General features: G+C 43.3%; 1 protein-coding gene across 1 annotated transcript; it reads right to left on the reverse strand.

Annotated features, from left to right (window-relative positions):
* Positions 1 to 356: 356 nt before the first annotated feature.
* On the reverse strand, positions 357 to 18,993 carry HAS2 (hyaluronan synthase 2). The gene is made up of 4 exons (XM_026055698.1): positions 18,457 to 18,993; positions 8,806 to 9,432; positions 4,053 to 4,154; positions 357 to 1,879 (listed from the first exon to the last, which is right to left on the reverse strand). The coding sequence occupies exons 2-4, from the start codon at positions 9,430 to 9,432 to the stop codon at positions 950 to 952; spliced, it is 1,659 nt and encodes a 552-aa protein (XP_025911483.1). The 5' UTR covers positions 18,457 to 18,993; the 3' UTR covers positions 357 to 949.
* Between the last annotated feature and the right edge of the window lie 107 nt (positions 18,994 to 19,100).

Below are 19,100 nucleotides of genomic sequence, written 5' to 3' on the forward strand. Positions count from 1 at the left end.
CAGGGATGGTATGCTCTTAGCAGAGAAGCAAAGTTCCCTTTTACAATGTTATCTAAGCAAAACAAAACCCCAAATTGCACATATCTACCCCTTTGGCCTTTTTGTATGCACAAATATACTTATAKTCAAAAACTGGAAATGTTGGGACTTTCCTAATAAACGTCTTTAAAGAGCACATTTAAATACTTTTWCACAGAAATAACCATTCATCAGTTGTAAAAATGCAGAGAGACATTTTATTCTTCCTATTGTGAACAATATCAAATCAGCATAAATTTTTAGGGAGAAAATATGATTTTTTTTCCAAACCTATTTAAAAAGGATAAAGAACAAAATGTTGGGGAGGCAGCTTTTTGGCAGATAAGTAAAATATAAAATATGTGATTTTAAAAAAAAGTTGGCTTAAAAATACACACACACAAATAATACAATAATATAAAAATACAGCTCAGCCAATGGCCTCTTAAAATTTACCTTTGGCATTACATTTGGCAGCCTAACACAAAAGACCCTTCCTATAAACAGAACTATAAAAAAAAAGAGAAGTTCATAAATTAGGTTGCAAGGGGTTGTAAGATCCTTTGCTTGATTCTCCAAACTCCTTTCCTTCCTGTCCACACACATAAGCATGACCAGTGAGGTATATAGAACATAACACTGTCAGGCGTATGCACAATTAAAAAGTGCATAAACAAAGAAGTCCTCCCATTTTCTTGCGAACAGGTCGAATCTGTGTGGTTTGCTTTTTTCCCCCCTTGGAAAAAAAAAAACATTTTTTATTGTTTGTGTTTTCTTACTTTGGCAGGATGAAAATGAACCCAGAGGAATACAAATGTCCTATTCCCAGCAGCAATGATCCATTTCCCTTGGCAACATTCATCTGATGCCACAAATACTATAAGGTCGTTGGGTTGCTTTAAAACGCTCTGGGTAACTTCCCACAGAAACATCATACGTCTAGCACCATATCATAGTGTTGCTCTTTCTTCCGCCTGCCACATTTGGTGATAAGAACCAAGTACAAAGTCAAAAGCATAACCCAGTAACATGCATAGAGTATTGTGCCAATGATGAGAACTGTCTGTTTTGACTCAGAAAATGGCTTTTTTGATTCCTTGTAGATAGTGAAAATTACGCCACCTAGGAGGATTGTAAACCAAATGGAGACTGGAATGAGTCCTATAAAATTGACTACAATGGTTTTTCTTCCTGACGTGCCCCACCCTGCTTTGTTTATCGTGGCAATTGCAAACATCTTTGCTGGCAGTAAACTTGACATGTACAACACTGAGTAGAGTGACATGAAAACCATGACAATGTTCCCCCTAAGGAAGCTGGCAAAGGAAGACTTTATCAGGCCCACTAACTGAACTGTCAACAAGAAAAGGAGGATGTTCCAGATTTTTCCCCTGTAGAAGAGCTGAATGACTGTGGCGATAAGGAAGAAAGGAAAGAATCCAGTGATTACAGCTTCATAAGTCATCCACAAATGATGCTTGTGGAACCACATCGCATTATAAAGCCACTCTCTAAAGTACGATTTACTCCAGCGGGTCTGCTGATTCAGCCACCTGAGATATTCTATCGGTGTTTCGGTAAGGCACTTGGATCTAGCTGTGTACTTTGTTGCATAGCCCAGACTTAGCACTCGGTTAGTTAGGTGCCTGTCATCTCCAAAGCTGCACTGGGAGCCCATAAATTCTTGATTGTACCAATCTTCCACAAATTCATGGAGTAACGAGTTTCTGTACATTCCCAGAGGTCCACTGATGCACTGTACGCAGCCAAAATAGGACTGACAGGCTCTTTCTATATTAAATGCCATCCAGTATCTCACGCTGCTCAGAAAGGAGATCCAGGAATCATATTTGTTCAAAATCTGAAAGCACAAGAAGTTTTCATTTTAAATGAGCTCTTGAGAAAGAAAATAGGCACGTTGGAYCAAAAAGAAATTTGAAAAGGCTAGAGTACCATTAACCAAAATGTAGGGGGAACCTTGCTCCTGTGTACAACTCATGACAAATCCAGGCATTATCTATACAGTTCAAGACACTGATAGGAAGGGCAAGGTGAAGTCTTAGAAGAGTCTCCTCCACCAAAATGTTGTTGTCTCTTTTTTCTCAACCCTTCCTCTTCTCCACCAAAAGCTTCTTTTCTGACTCATTCTTCCTTTCYCTTCATTCCCAGTTAAGGACTTGCTGGGTTCAGCCTCCCCCAAGAGGAGATGGCCTCCTGCTTCTGTGCCCACTCAGGCACAGGCTGAAGCAGCTTTGGGACTGAGCTTCTTGTATCTCACCTAAAGCTATGCTGAAGCATGAGGGAGGCTGAATGCATGATCTCTACCCTACATTTTCAGTATGCATGAAGCTTGCCCTAGAAGTTTGACCCTAGACTGATATTAGGTCCTCTAAGGAACAGCCTGGTCTGATTTGTCTGTGAAATACTAGCCCTGTTAAGTTGTCCCAAGACATACTGTGATATAAGGTAGCTGGTGTGGGCCAAGTATCCRCAGCCATGACTGTGTCTAGCTGTCGCACCTCCAGTAGAGTTGCGCTTCAGCCCACATAAAAGGCTCAGTCTTTTCTATATGCCCCAAAGCTTACCAAAAGCTCAGACCTACACAGATATAGTCTAAGAGACTGTTAAATGGAGATAAGAGAGTGTGCTGGTTTCCTAGTCACTGTCTTCACTGTCACATTCTCAGCATCCACCTGTACTGGAGGATGCAGCAAGGAAACAGGTAACAAGGTGGCTGCACCAGTCCTGCACAAGATGCCAAGTATCTTCTCAGTGCAGAGATTTTCAGGGAAATCTGTGGCCTTTTAGGATTAGAAAACATTTTTCTGCAGCTAGAAAAAGCATATGGCCTTTCACTCCAAAGACCCTGATTTCTGTCATGTCAATGTGTTGGAAGCCCAAGGACCTATTTTTCCCTGTTCCMACTTAATTTCAGAATGTTTTAGAAGCACCAGGACTTATGGAGGAACTCAAGCCCAGTTCAAGTTTATTATTTGTCGTACACTGGAAAGTGAATTGGGAAAGAGAAAGAAGCACAGAGCCTTCATTCTGCCTACGTTCYTCCCAGAGCACACGTCCTTCCCATCTCTCTGTGCAGGTGCTTATGAACTATTCACCTTAATAGCTGAACCTGCACTATCTCCCTCCATTTGTATTCACRTGTGTGGGGTAAGTGTGATGCCTGTTTTGTGGTCAGCCCAGATCTGCAAAGAAATTCAGGCTTCTGTGGGAACTTAATTTCTAGAGTTAAGAGCCACATGCCTGAAATATTTTTGACTACTAGGGCCTTCAATAGCAAATGCTTGCCCATATAGATGGCTTTTTCTCTGCCATCTCACATAAAAGCCCCACTGATTATAGGGGACAAATCCCAAAGCCAAGTGAAATGTTCATATGCATTTCTCTCTATAAATCGCAGCAGAAGCAATTGTCTCAAAAGGAATGAACAGCCTTTTGCTGCAGCTGTCAGCCAAACTCCGCAATGCTAGAAATCCTAACAAAAGTGGAACTGGGCTGACTTGGGGGCTTTCCATTGTTCTGCCTGACAGAAATGCAGAGGAAATCCAACAATACATAGAGTGYATGGCACACTGTATTTCTAAAAGGCTTTTATTCGTAAAAATCTTGGCTGCTAATAGTGACATAATTAAAGTGCTTGGAGTGCTGGACTTGGCTTTGGGAGACCTATTCTCAGTTCCCTGATGCCCTACAAATTTTCTTTGGTACCGTGGGCAAACACTTATACCCAGAGTCTCAAAGATGCCACAAAGTCCTGACAATCCCAGTGCCTCAATTTTCACACAAACTGGGGAGAATTGTACTTGTCTGCTTTCTATGGATGTTCATACCATGCAGTGCTCGCATCTGAGAATAAGGGATTCTAATCAACAGATAGAAAGGGTAAGGTCTCAGAAGAACCTCTATAATGGTATCCCAATATATTCAACTCTATTAATTCCAGGCAGGGACAAGTAYTGCAGCACAAACAGTTAGTGCTGAAACACCTCTGTTAATCTGAAATTCATTGTACTCACCTGCACATCACCTCCAACTCCTCCAACCATTGGATCTTCTTCTAAAACCTTTACCATCTCCACTGATGAGGCTGGATCAAGCATTGTGTCTGAATCACAGACCTACAAGTAAGACAAAACAAGGAAAAAATGGGTTAAGCAGTACACTAGGAAAGAAAATAAAATCCTATGAGTGACTGCAGAGACTCAATATGCATATATTCCTGAATGCAATTAAATCTCTCTCTGGAATCTGCATCAACACTTCTGGTAAAGGCCATTTGTATCAGGCAACAAGGAGTGGTGCTGAACGAAAGAGAGTGCTTGTCAGAGCTGCACACATAAATAATCCTCTTTTTTCTGTATGAGCTGTATTTGTTTTATTGGCACACTGAACTGGCTTCTTTGAAAAAGAGATATGCTCTCAAAGACAGGGCACTGAGAATCCACTGCAGAGCAAGACAGCATTTGTGGGTGTGTTGCAGATTCCTGCTGAGTCCTGACATAGGATTTCCCCATGTTGGCTGCATGGTTGTAGCGCCCTGGTCAAATGTTTCCCACTGCCATAAGCGGGAAGGAGAGAGGAGTTAAATTCCAGACGCTTGTTAAAAAAAGAAAAAGTCATCTAGGAGATTGGAAAGAAACCTAATAGCTCTTGCACTCACAGAAGGCTTTAGCAATTTGTATAAAATATGTATTTTGGATTCCAGAACAAACTTATTTTTAATTTTAGTTGCATGGTGTGTTATTAGTAGTGCAGGGATTTGACATTTGATATATAGAAATTATTTGGTATTTTCTTCTGGCATTCTTATACAAAATATGAAAGTAAGGCCAGAAGGAGCAAGTCCCTAAGTACAGTGTTCCATGAGACCAGTGCAGAAATAGATGACACACACAAGGCGTTTCAACCACACAAACACTCCTAGTCAACTAAATACTGTGTACATTAGGAGTTGGTTTTCCCCCGGAGAGTAGGAGGAGGGCTCAGACAGGCTGGCCGGTCTGCAAGGCAGTTGGCATTGCTTTAATTTGCTCTGAGGCTAATGGCATGGGCTGCAGCCTGCTTAAAACAATCGGGTGTCTCCCTGTTGCAGCTGCTGTGGAAAGTGCTCCAGTCGCCTGTGAACTCATTTCTCAGATGACCAGAAACTCTAGCAAGGGAGGCTGTCCCAGAAACACCCCTTTAACTGGCTGGATCCTGCCCTGTAAATTCTCATACTGTTTTCATTCTATCCACACTTTGCATTCCTGTGATTTCAGATGGGGACAGCAGTGGCAAAAGTCAGTAGTTCTGAATGAATAGCCTATTAAGTCAAATTGGGGTGAGGCTTCTGATCAGGAATCCTAATTCTGGTGTCCTTTCGGCCAACCTTTGAATTCAGTCTAAGTCCCCTTGCTCCAGGGGAGCTGAAGGATTCATTCCTGATTTGTGAAGGAGGAGGAGGGCTTTTAGGGGCATAAAGAAGCCCGCAGATTCCATTATGGGCCGGATTCAAGCGGGGAGGTTACCCGGGATAATCAGGCTGCATAGCTTGGGATGTAGTTGAATATCTGCCAAAATGCTTCCTTTCCAAGATCACTTGGAGGGGGGTGAAAGGAGGAAGGTGATGAAAGCTCTCATATTTCTGTCAGGAGAAAAGCCACAAGCATCTCCAGCTCCCGCTAACTTCAAGCATCCAGCTCCTCTCCTTAAAGGCATCCAGCTCGAGAAGGACCTTTGTAACCTGGTCAACATGTTCTTCCAGCTATGGTGGAAAGCTGTCATCAGTGACAGCACTCAGTGATAAAAAGGGATCAAAGCAAGTCTGCTGAAGAGAAGAAAGAATGTCCTATATGTCTGTCTGGGACTTCCTGGACAGAGATGTCTCAGAGTGCTTTGCACAGCAGCTCTGTAATTGCCAGGTACCCTGGCCTCAGGCACAGAGCACTGGTGTGATATACATCACCATTTCTTCTGTCTGGGAGCAATCAGTTGGGATCAGCCCTGTCCCCAGCTCCTTAGCATTCCCTTGAGATTCTCCATAACTTCATGCAGCCAAGCAACCCCCACCCCATTGGATGGGTTTACCTACAGCAGAAAAACCTGCATATGAGCAACACTGCTAATATGACATGAGGAATCCTGAACACATTGGATTTATTTACAGATTACCAGCATGTGTCCCAGGCATATCAGCACAGTGGTCAYGTCTGGGCTTCTGGTGTAAACCTGACAAGCTGTCACTTTCCATCTGGGTGAGGTTTTTCCAGGTGAAAAGAGGACATGTCCAGAGAAAGGTAAACACATAGGAGTCCTAATAAAGCACACCAAGGTCTGCACAGTCAGGGCTGGCCCAGCACCACCCCATAGCCAATTTGTCATATTCCCACATAAGGGCTGAATGACCTAGAGTTTACTACCCCAGATCACAGTTTTCTGTGTTAAGCTAGGATGAACTGCACCCTGAATTCTGCTGACTGTTTCAACTAGCTCTGCACTGATTGTAAGGAGAGCCCAGGGTGACTTCCTCAGCTGTAGGCCCCCACATTTGGTGGGATGAATACTGTCCCTAGGGTCTTCACACCCAAGCACAGCAGGGTATTTGTACCCAGCTATCACTCATGATCCTGCTGGCAGTACGGGACAGACTAATGCCCAAGACGAATGAGTGCTGATCATCAGAATATGGTCTGTCAGTTTAACTGCACTAACTGATCATTTGCGCCTTCTTAACCTCCTCCAGGAGGGAGGTAAAGCCATCACATTGGTTTCAGTTATTTAACAAGACTCTTCTAATGAGCATCTCATTTATCCACATTGACTTGACTGCTTATGATTTTCTGCCCATAACCCTTAGGCCTGTTTTAAGAACTGTGAGGTCAACAGTTTCAGGAGTTGGCAATCATGCTGACTGGTCCATTTTTTAAGTGCTTGATCATCAGTGAAGATTGTTCAGCCCTTAAAAAGTCTGACCAATTTTAAGTAATTTACTCTGGGTCTGCCCAAAGAATCATATGGAAAATCTTGACTTTCATTCATTCATAAAATGATGTCTTAACTGTGTTGCATCATCACTGTGTAGTAACCAGGACCACCAGGTTGCTGCATTTATAATATAGATGTGACTGTAGCTGTGACTTTGACAACAATCATTAATGCAGTATTTGGTGGCTGCTTTACAGTAGCATTACAGTTCCTGAAACATTCATCAGGACTTTTGAGTCAGGTCAGGAGTGTTAATTGACTGAGAAAACAGAAATATCTCTTCTATTTTCTCAGTTTAGGGTATGCCTGTTGAAATAGAAACACTTTTTCCAGATTCCTTGAGCTGAACTAAGGGAGGAAAACTGTAATGAATGTTTCCCTGCCTTTTCTCTCTGCAATTGGATACTCCTATGCAAAGTGACTATAAAACCTTGCCAATACAGAACAACAGCATTTTTATACCCATCATAGTCCCTCACAACACAAAACCAAAGTGAACATAATGGAGAACTTAAGCCCATTTTTTTCAGAGAATAAATCAGTTTGCACTTTGGAAGAGCAGAGGATGAGTTTTAAATCTTTGCCTTACTCCTGAAACTCTGATAACAGACCAGTTCCCAGCAGCTTTTCAGTTTCTGCTTCTCTTGTCTTTGGACAGCTTGCGGCTCTGAGACCAGCTACTTGGTAGCCTTTCTGCTGTGCCATCCATGCTGTGCACAAGTAGGCCTGCGCAATGGTGGGCATTAGCCCCAGAGATGTGTACAGTTGAGCCACACCACCTCCTGAGGCCCACAGAGAGCACCTCGCAGGTAGCTGGTGCCCCACAAGAGGAGACTGCTAAAGGTAGAGCAGAGGGAGGAGGTCTGAGGTCAGGAGAAGGCTGAGGTTGAGTAATTAGGAAGATCATCTCATATTCCGAGGGATTAGTCAAACGAACCTTGCTGGTCTTGATCGATAACTAGTGATTCTCAGTGTCCAGACAAAGACCCTGATCCTACAAGCCTTCCTCTAAGCAAGTCTCTTCTATTTCCTGAAGTCAGCAGGACTGTTTTCAGGAGCAAGGAGTGCTTCCAGGTATAAAGCAAAAACATAGAAAATCTTCATGGGATCCAAGGCAGCTGGAAAAAAATGTGTCTCTGCTTCTTTGGAGACAGGGAGAGATGACCCAGCCTAACTCATTTTTAAGTGAGTAGTGTCATAAGGACTTTAGAGGCCAAGTCATGGTGAGTGAGGTAATGCAGCTGTAAGTGATGAAGCAAAAGCTCCTTCAGGCTTTAGCTGAAGAAATCTTTCTTTCGAGGCTGCACATTGACCCTTTTATGGAATAGTCCACACTGCCTTTGAAGACTTTAAAATATGACCATCTTTTTTACAGACTCCACCACTGCTCTGAGATATTCCCTAGCACCACCAAGTACTTTACTGCCTGCTTGCATACAGGGCTGCTAACATCCTCACAAAATAAAAAGTTACCCCAGATCTTGACTTACATGACGAGAGAAAGGGTCTTTAGGAGACCATTGGCCTTATCTGAAGCAAAACCATTTTGATAAGGGAGCAGTGCTGAAGTATTTCAGATTTCTCCAGTAGCTGGTGCACAAATTTAACATATTCACAGATAGGCTGACCATTTTAAAAGGTAGCAAAATACACTTTTAACAGTCAAGCTGTTTCCAAACAGACTGAAAGGAGCACTGTGTTCATCAGGGACTAGGATGGGCTCTAACATGCTGCACAAAATATACAAAAGCTGCTTTCTTTCAAAGTGTGTTTGAATTGGCACTGACCTGGCGCTTTAATACCTACCTGTACATAATCCACGCTTCTCCCCAGTGCTTTGAATGCTGTGTACATTACTTCTCTTTTTCCACCCCATTTCTGCATGATGCAAACACTTTTGTTGGACAGGACCAGCTGAGATACATGCTGCATGCTCTCTCTGTGAGACTCGTCTGTCTCACCTGGACCTTTGTCATGGAAGTTATTCCTCCAGACATAAGTGGCAGATTTGTCCCTACCCATGATTTCGGTAAAAATGTCCATCATGTAAACGTCATCTTCTGAGTTCCCATCAATGACCATAACAACTTTAATTCCAGGGTAGGTCAATCTTTTCACAGAAAGTAAACATTTTCTTAAGTAGTCAGGATCCTCTTGATAGGCAGCAATACAAAGGGCAACTGTTTTGTTCAGCTTGATTGGAGTCTCTAGCGACCGCTTCATTTTCCTRTGCTCTAGGAAGGCAAACAGGCTTTGGATGATGAGATGTGATGCCAGGATAGCACCATAGAGTCCAAAGGAGAAATAGTAATTGTCCGTTTGGATAAACTGGTAGCCAACGATGTAAGCAGCGGTGATCCCGAGCAGGAGGGACACTCCGAAGAGCGTTGTTCCAAGTATTCTCAGGATACATATAAACCTCTCACAATACATCTGCAACAGAACCAGGGACACAATTAGCACAACGACCCTTTCCTGACACAAGACGTCACAAGGGGTGAACGTGGCCAGAGCGTAACACTTGGTGTCAAGAAATACAGGCTGTCCTGGCTGTGTCACAGACTCACTGCATCATCTTCGTCAACCTATGTCTTCTCTTTGCAGTATTTCCTCTGTGTAAAGTAAGGCTCAAATACACCTTAATGTACTGGGGGTATTTATTACTAATTGTAATGTCCTCCCAGAAGATGCTATCTGTGTCAGGATCTTATTTTGGAGGTCTGGGCTTGCTGAATCGGACATGCTGTCATAGTACCTCGGGGGGGGTGGGGGGGTGGAGAAGGGCCTTTGGGCCACCACTCGCTTCATACGGTCACAGGCAGGAGGAACAGCTGAATGTCTGGGCAGCCTCTCCCTCCCCCATCCATGTCACGACTGCATCCAGCCCTGAATCACTTCTGTCACTTAGTTATGTTTGCAAAAATATTGGAAAGACATTCTTAAAACAGATGTCTGAATGTATTTATAATTTGTTAAACAGATGTCTGACTATATTTATAATTTGTATTTATATAATCAGACATCTGCTTTAAAAGGTCTTCTCAATACCATTGCAAAAATGTATTATTCATACATTTGTGTATACAGATATATGCATGTGTGAGCGTGTGTGTGCATGGCTAAAGCTGGACTGAGATTAAGTCTGTGGCAAAAGTACGCATTAATTTAACAGAGCCAAGGCTTCACCCTGGACTCCAAAATTCATTAGAATAGCAGTTGATTCTGACACCTTTTGCATGCTTAGATTTTCTATCTTTAAAATCTTCTAACCTAAACTCTAGGTTATGGAAGAGCTAGCTGGGATGAAGGGTGCTCTGATACTCTTGAAACAAATGATGGATACACATGTAGGCAGGCAGACAGAATATATCACGCAGTTGCTTTTTTTTTTGGCAATCACATTAACYATTTTACACAACAGCTTTCTCATAACTACAGAAAGTTAATGACAATGTTTTTTGTCGATTGAGGTAGTTGACATTAGGAACATACAGTGGGTAATGTCTCTTTAAGGCTAACCCAGCAAGCACATGATCTTAACTCAATGAAACTGAAGCACATGCTTGAACATTTTGCTGAATTAGGGCCTCTCTTAGAGTAATGGATGTAATATTTGTGTTTTCTTATTGCTATTCATATTTTCCCTGCCGCTGTCATCTTGCTTGTCTGCTGACAACGTTTGTTTCACCATCTGTTGGCCAAAGCTGAAGTTGGAACACCACTTCCTACATCATATATGCCTTTAACTCTTTCTTGTGAAATACTCGGAAAAAATGTTACCAAGCTCCAGCGGCATAGCTCTCAGCAATTACATTTCTGTCTGAAAAGTTACAGGCTTGGGGGAAAAAAAATTGTCAACACAGAATCAATTACAGAATGAAAATAAACCAGGCGATCATAAAGTCTGAGGTTATGAAGATTATGTTTTTCCACTAGCTATTTAGGGTCTTAAATTTCAAGACAGGAGAAAGCCTCTTAAATATATATTTGGAGATACTGTTAAAGAAATTGGACTCTATCTCTAGGACTTCCTTGAATACTTACGGCTGGGCTCCGACAGGTGCTGTAATCACCCAGCAGCAGAAGGGACCTTCCCTGATCTGGCCTGTCTAAAAGTCTTTCACAACAGAAGTCACAGGGAAACCTAATAAAAGATAGCTTTTACATACCACAGTTATAGGTGAATTAGAACTCAGTGCCCAAAACAGACTAGCTTTAGAAAACAGATTAAGTAATGGATCACCTCCAGATTGCCTTGCAGTCGAACAGCCTGGRTGCTTATTAATTCCTCAAGTAAGCAAAAGGTCACAAACATCAAGGTAAATGTTTTGTTAATGGTGCGGTTGTACTATGCTTTCTCGTTTTGGATCCACTACTTTTCTTCTCTTCGCCAGAAACAGAAAATTCCTATTAGTGAGTAGGGGGTAAGTCTGCCTACATTAAGAATTACACCACTGTAATCAATGGACTACTTGTATGGATAGAGCTCACAGGATTTAGATTAAGATCTGGAATGTTCACAATTGATTAACTATATACTGTACAGGTTTCCTTATATATTAATTTGCTATTGCTTTTTCTCTTCCTGTGAAGTACTTCCGCACAAAAAGAAAAACAAGAAGTGAATTCTCTGATCTTGTCATTACGGCACAGCTTCCTGCCCTCCCCAAAATGCAGTCTTCTAAGATCAAGAAATGGATTTCTGGTCCTAATAAAATATCTTTTTTTTCTATCCTTTAACTGTCARCCTTGGGAAAATAAACTGTGTTTTGATCTAAATTCCTGGCTTTCATCAAAGAAACTTTCCCCTTTGTATATGCAACTGAAGGTTTTATGCATAGTCTTTCAACTGACTGAATCTCAGGCAAAGTCTGGAAAAAATTGCTCAATATTCTCCACTTTAGCATGTGAGCTATGGAGGACTTGCCCAGCAGAATTGATTTTTATCAGCTTGAAAGTGCCCAAACAATGACAAAGAAGCCAAAAACTCTCCACCCTTCTCCAGTAATAGAGCCAAAAAAATAAGGGGAAATGACACTTGTACAAGTCTAGGGCCAAAAAAGAAGTGCTGAGTCAAATAATAGCATTGAGGATAGGGAATAGCTACATTGCAGATCTTAAGACCAGACAGGGCTGTTATGAATACTTAGTCTGGCCTAATATAGCAAAGTGTAATATGATATCCTTAGTCACACATCAATTAAAATTTTTCTGAACTTGTCACCTAAAGCTAGAATCAAGTATTACCAGAGAACCAGTGTACAGTACTGTGTTATAGCAGTGTTAGCCTAAAATAATGCCATGCCGAGTCAAGATGTAAGTGGCAAATGCCTGGTGAAGGACAAGCACCCATGTTAACTTTTGCAGCCATGGTTGTTTTTCAGTCATTTCCTTGATAATTGCTCTTTTTCAGTGCTAGCAAAATTCCTTTCAGCAAAATGTAAATGCTTATATTCAAAGTTGACAGCACTACAGCCCTATTGAACAGCTGACCGATTGGCGTCGGGGTACTGTAGACACACCATATTGCGGTCTTTATGTCCCCCACGTTCCTGGAGCTTGCCCCAGTTTTAAGGCACAACTCAGTGTTTTGTTTATGTCTCAGCCTAATGGATCTTCAGTCTTTTAAGGGATTTAAGTTTGTCCTGGGCAATAGGCATCGCAAAACTTAAATAAATAAATAAATAAATAAATGAACAGCACTGCATAGACTAGGAATTAGGTGCTCTAGACAAAGAAGACCTGCAGCCAGCCCTGCCCCATTTCTCTGGATCAACAGAACCAATTCCAGAGCATTTCTATATATACAAGAAACTGCTGCTATGCTGAAAGAGGTCTTGGAGTGAGGAGAGGAACAGAGATCCTCACCTGCTGGAAAGGGTAGTCAGTGGTTAGAATATGTCTCACTCTGCCTCTGGAACCAAACCTGGATCTTGCGCTTTCTGGGCAGGTTTTTAACCAGTTCTATAAAACAGGAGGACAAGGATGGTGCCTGCAAGGTTCTTCCCTTTTTTAGAGTGAACACCAGTTAGCTCTGAAAGAAGTCAGGGGGTCCACCGCTCTGCATCAGTCCTGAAGCAGATTTTGAGGGGGCAATAAGACTGAGGGTTCAAGCGATTAGAACAGCTGCACATCACCTACTGACCTGCTCCTGGCACTACGTGTGTCAGATTCCTTTTGGAGGTGCCCATGTCCCCCACATATGGTACAGGAAGCCTAAGACAAGATTGTTAATTCTTCTGTGCAGTTTGGGTATCTCAATCCTTCACAGGCACCCTCATCTAATCCCGCAGTGCTGAAGCCAGTATGAGCTTTAGCATTGACTCCAGCAAATAAGGTCAAGGTTTATACATACAAGATGAACATCTGTAGAGAGGTTTGATAGTCTACTACTGAGTGATTTATTGTCATGATCTTAGAGCTGTTTATTTCCCTGGATGGAGCTGGTTAGTCCTAACCAGCCCACCTAGCAGAAATGAAGTGTGAAGGCAAGATGCTGAATCCTGATGTTATGTAGGCTGTTGCTTCTTTACTGACGCACATTTTGATTGCCAAGCAGTCCCAAGTATATAGTCTGTGCCTTGAAGAGACTGCACAGGAAGAGGCAGTAAAAGTGTATGTCTCTTCCTGGAGGCTCCTATGGAAAAGAATGGCCCAGAAATAGACCCCAGCACATATCTTACACCAGAGCCCACCTAGTGAACTGCATCCCATTTGTCATCCTGATAAAGCTACACAAAGAGTAGGGCTTTTCTGTTAAACTTGTGATGGAGGAGACCTTACTCTACATTAGTATTAACAACTGGCAGAGTTGAAAGCTGAGTCTTGTGACATTATTTTCATAAAAAGTTTCAGGTTAACGAGCTAACTGATATCTGCAATGTACATACAGTGACTGAGGTGTTAACTCCAACAACTAAAGTTCCTCCTTTCTCAGGCTAAATAACGCCTTAGATTACAAATCAGAAGCGCATACCAAAATATGCTTGATTTCTCCCTATTCTGGGAAATATTTAGTCTAGTTGTGGTACATAGATCTAACTTTAACAAGGCCTAGACACATGATTGAAGTTCAGCAGGTTTTTAAGTCCTGATTTGAATGAGGTCTTTACTCAGCAAAGAACTCTGCTGACTTCCATGGCAAAGTACCACTTTTCCCTTCCCTCCAAAATTAGATAGCACAGTCTGTCCATATGGTTATTAGTCAGCTTTGATGCATCTCTGAGACTAATAGGAACTGGAGATAGTTAACATCTTTAAAAAGTCAGGAGATAAAGAGAACAAAGATTTGATTTGTTCCCAGTACATCAAGAGAATAATAAACAGAAGAGAGGAAAATATATATCCAGAAAACACATCTGTAATGGCATCTGAACATGGCAACATTATCTGCAGTCTGTTCATTTATTCTGCGCCAGCAGTTCTGAAGCTGTTCAGAGGACTAAGGAAAGCAATCAGTGTGTCCCCTGCATCTGCTAATGCAGGACTTGGAACTGGTGACTAACAAGAGGTCAAACTGAAGGTAGGTTTGCTCRCAGCACATGGGATGCAGCTCACTACATCATCTGTTTAAGAAGAAGTCCCTCATGTATAACACTCAAACACACTGCTATGCAGTACTTCTGGCTAGTTTTTCCCCAGGAAGATCAAAAAGCAAGTGAGGGAGACACAGGAAGTTCATGCATAAAAAGTAACAATTTGGAAGGTTGTTTGAAAGAATTATCACTTATTAATCCCAAAAGGTCTAAACACATTAAAAAAAAAACTTATGCTGCAAAAGCCAATATTTGTCCGGGAAACAACAGCAAAGGTTCGATTGCAAAGGTACTTATTTTGTCTCCTTCACCTCCTAAGGGTTTGAAAGAGCTCTGCCATTCTCTAGATATCTAGGGCTATGGTCACATAAGCAAATAGTCCAAAACTATAGAAACGAATCTATAAAAAGGAGCAACTGGTACTGAGGACCTGACTTCCACTCCGAACACTTTTTCAGGGTTCACTCTGAGCTAAGTTTAGTCCGACGGCATGGATTGAATATGCATTAGCGTCTGAAAAGTGTTAGGTGTGCTCCTGGAGCACACTTTGCATTTAGTTTCATTCAAGAGGAATCCAGTTTGTGTGCCCAGTGACCACTTTGCAATACAAATCAGAGCATGGTGAGTGGGGACAATTGAAGCATTTGCTTCAATAGCACTGTGATTCAACCTGATTCAAACTAAACACCTGACTCAAACTAAAATGATAATGCAAACCAACCCAAAAGCAATGAGATGTGGGCATCAGCCTTGTCTGAAAATCTGTGTTACAACTAGACCTGCTGGGCACTGCGTCTACCAGTCATAGTCCTCCTAACCCCAGTAATCAAGACTTTGGCTTCAGCAAAGCATGTAAGCATGTCATTAAAGACAAGTCTGCACTTAAGTTGAAGAGGGAAATCAAGGAATAATTTATCTTGAAGTTCTGTAGTGCAGGCATAAGAAATCAAACTTGCTTTACAAAGCAGTTATTTCTGGAGTGGTCATGATAAAAAATGTATGCATGCATTTGACAAATTTATTATACAGATTAATCTTCCTCATGAAAGTTGACAAATGGGTAATTGCTTAACTGCTGCATTTCTTATATTTGGGAACCTGGAGAGAATGAACTAGGACTTAGACAATTTGGGTTTTGTTCCTAGTGTTGCCATTAACCTGCTGGGTGACTTTAGTTAAATGAATTCACCTCTCACTGTCTCAGCTCCCTCACCTATAAAGTGGGAATCATGATCGTCTGAGAAACTCTTGGAGGTCTACCAAACTCTGCATAAGGCTTAGGTTACTGTTGTCGGTAATGTTAATTTTTCTGGTGTCATATGGAACCCAACAGTTCTTCTGTTGCATATAACTGTCTTTCTCAAAAAACAGACCACATCCTATTCTCCTTGCCTATAGGAGCATTCATCTGAAGGTAGAGTCAGTAGGGGTTTGTATATAATAGTCATGCAACTCTTACTCAGCAGTATTCCTGAGATCAGTGGAGTTGGATGTGTTTTTCCCCAACTTAAAAGCTGACATATGCAGGCATATGTGCATACAGCTATTGAGAACCATTTTGCACACAACCAAAAGAAGAATATAAGTTTTTATAAGACTTAAAAAAAAATCCTTACTCGTGAGAATAATAGCATTGGCTTCAGTAGATCAGTTGCTTGAATGATATGGACATGTTTGAGTGTGTGTGCAAATGTGTGTGTGTGTGTGCACAGATTGAAACATATTGCATGTGGTCTTATACACCCACACTCTGTGCATATACACAAACAGCATCTGAGAGTTATGAATTTTCATCCAATATTTAGGTACATTTAGCCTCATTTTGGCAGCAAAATAAATCATTTATCTTTGAAGTACAAATGATTCCAGGTACACATTCATTACAAGAATAAAATAGCTGTCCAGACTCCCTCTTCTAGTTTACAGCCTGCAGAGAGGAAACTGAAAAGTTATGTTACATCTGTACATCTTTACTATAGCAGAGTTACCATATCTGGTGCTTTTGGCTATTTATCACTTCCAGATTTTTGCATGCCATTGATCTTCTGGAAAGGGCTCACATAAGACTAAAATTAACTCTGGGGTTAGGTTTAAAATAAAGAACGGGGTTAGGTTTAAAATAAAGAACAGGATAATGTAGCATTAATAATGATGGCAAACTGTATCTGCATTTACAGACTTTGATCAGCAAATCAGGAATCTCCTGTCTGCTCAGTGTACATTTCCCCCTGAACTGTCCAAGTCTCTTATAGGTTTGAGTAAGCAATGTGAAACGAATTCCACAACTGCTGGTTGGATTTGTCTCTAATGTAGAGAGTGATATATTAGTTGTCAAATTAACCAAAAGTCAAAAAAAGAGAATACTCTAAGAAATMAAAACAAAAAGTAGGTCATATTTGTACACAGACATTTTGGATTAAGATTTATAAAAACATCGAGTTGAGAAATATTTTCTGGCTGCTGGTTATGAAGTCCATGCAAGTTTTTGTCACAAAAATGCCTTACTCCAGCAAATAAGTATTTCTTTGATTTTCACTGCTCATTACCTTGTAATTAGTTTATATCCTGTTTGGCTTAGGTAGGCAGTGCCATTAYATAGAATGGAAGAGTGATGTGCCACTTTATGCACTAATCTGGAGTAGTAACGAAAGGAAGCAAATAATAGGTTTGCTCCCATGCCATAAATATGAATGGCCGAGTTTGCTGCTAGCGCAACCAGCACGGAGCTCCATTGCAGCCACAAGCGCTGTTCTTCCTTCTGGGCAAAGGCTGACCCAGGCGCCAAGGGCTGCGCACGGCGGCCGGCGTGGCGGCCGGGCYGGGCCCGCTGTGGGCGCGCAGACGGGGCGACCCCGCTCCGGCCCCCTCGAGGGTCGGCGCGGCGCGGCGCGGCGGCGCGCGCGCTCCTCGGGGGAACCCCCGGCCCGGCGGTCGCAGCCAATGGCGGCGGGGCGGCGCTGCGTCACAGGAGGAAAGGGGCGGGGCCCCGGGGGGGTTCCCCCGCGCTGCCACGTGGGTGGGGGCGCGCCCCGCGCAGCCCCCGCGCAGCGCCGCGCCGGGGCACCCCCCAGCTCCGCCCTCCCCGCGGTGTGGGGGGCTTCCCCCCACACACCCCGCCCCGTCGGAAATGGGGGTCGGGCGCGGCTGAGCGGCAGCGCCGCGCGCCTCCCCGCGCCCCCCGCGGGCCGCCCCGCGCGGAGTGGCGCCGGGGCGCGGCGGGGCCGCGGGAAGCCCGGGGCGCTCCTGCCTCTCGCGCCGCGGGTTCCTCCCCGGTCGCTGCCGGCGAGAAACGCCGGGTCTGTAGCAGCCAGGTGCTAAAAGTGGGGTGCGAGCCTGCAGCATCCCCGCCCCCTCCTCTCCGCCTCGGGACGCCTCCCGCCCCGCTTAGCGCCCCGCCAAGACACCGCGACCGCGGTGGCGTCTCCCCCGCACTCCCCCGTGGCGGGGCTCGAACCCGCGGCCCCGTGCAGCCCCCCTCCCTTCGCCGCCGGCAGCCCCCTCCCGCCCCTGCGCCTGTCACGCCCCCTCCCCCGAGCCCGGGCGCCGGGCCGGGGCGACGAGGGAGAAGCCAACCTGGGCCGGGAGCCGGGCTCACCTCGTCCGCAGGGGTTCGGGCGATAGCTTCCTAACCTGCTGCCCCCTTTTTATTTGTTTTTTGTTTATTTTTGCAATTGTAGAGAACAGCAACATGCTAAGCGGACCACATAGAAAGGGGGGGTTGCAGCTGAAAACTTCATTCATGCTCACTGCAGCCCCATTTATTGCTGAAATAGGTGTAGGGTAGAGAGGGCAAGAGCCTCCCCCTCTAACCCCACTCTTATTTGGGGGAACCTATTTCAGCTTTCCTCCCTTGAATAGTGGGAATGTGAGGAGAGGGTCCTCTGCTTTTGAGGTGACAGAAATTTAATCGTAAATCACCCACCTTGTTTGTCCTTCTGTCCTTTGGTCATAGAGGGGTTCAGCCAGCTGTGTGGTCTCACGTACCGTTGCTCCCGCTGAACAGTTTCCAAGTTTGAGGTAAAAGATCAAATCGCACTTTTCAGAGACTTATTGAGACGCTCAGAAATAAAAAATAATAAAAATGAAAATAAAAAAAAATTAAGGCGATTCAGTCCTACTCATTTTTTCTCCACGTGTTTTCCCTATTACAATTTATTTTTCTCTTACTGCTTCACTTTCTAGCTCAAAGTTGTAGAGGTTTTTTTCAAATAATAATAATAATAAAAAAGAAGTAATAAATTATGTGTTAGTTTCTCGTGGTTGAAGCTGAAGATCTTATTTCAAACCCGGCTAGCCAGGAGCCTGGAGAAGTTGCAAGGCAGTGTCTGAAAGTTTGAGATGTACAGCATCAGATAAAGTCTCTTTGGTGATGCCTTGCTGACCAAGTAACTGTTTCAATGAGGTCTCAGTAGCAGAGCAGCAAACGGGTAATATTTTCCAGACGTCTTTTTCTTTCCTGCTGCCGCTTTTCTGCCTCCTCCACGTTATGGGGTCTTTAACAAGTGAGACTTGAGTTGTTTTAATAGGCGGAGGATGGGAAGAAGGAGGGGAGGGAACTCGTGTAAG

This window comes from Apteryx rowi, unplaced genomic scaffold (assembly GCF_003343035.1).
Source record: "Apteryx rowi isolate R43461 unplaced genomic scaffold, aptRow1 scaffold_125, whole genome shotgun sequence".
In the NCBI taxonomy this organism is placed as follows: Eukaryota; Metazoa; Chordata; class Aves; order Apterygiformes; family Apterygidae; genus Apteryx; species Apteryx rowi.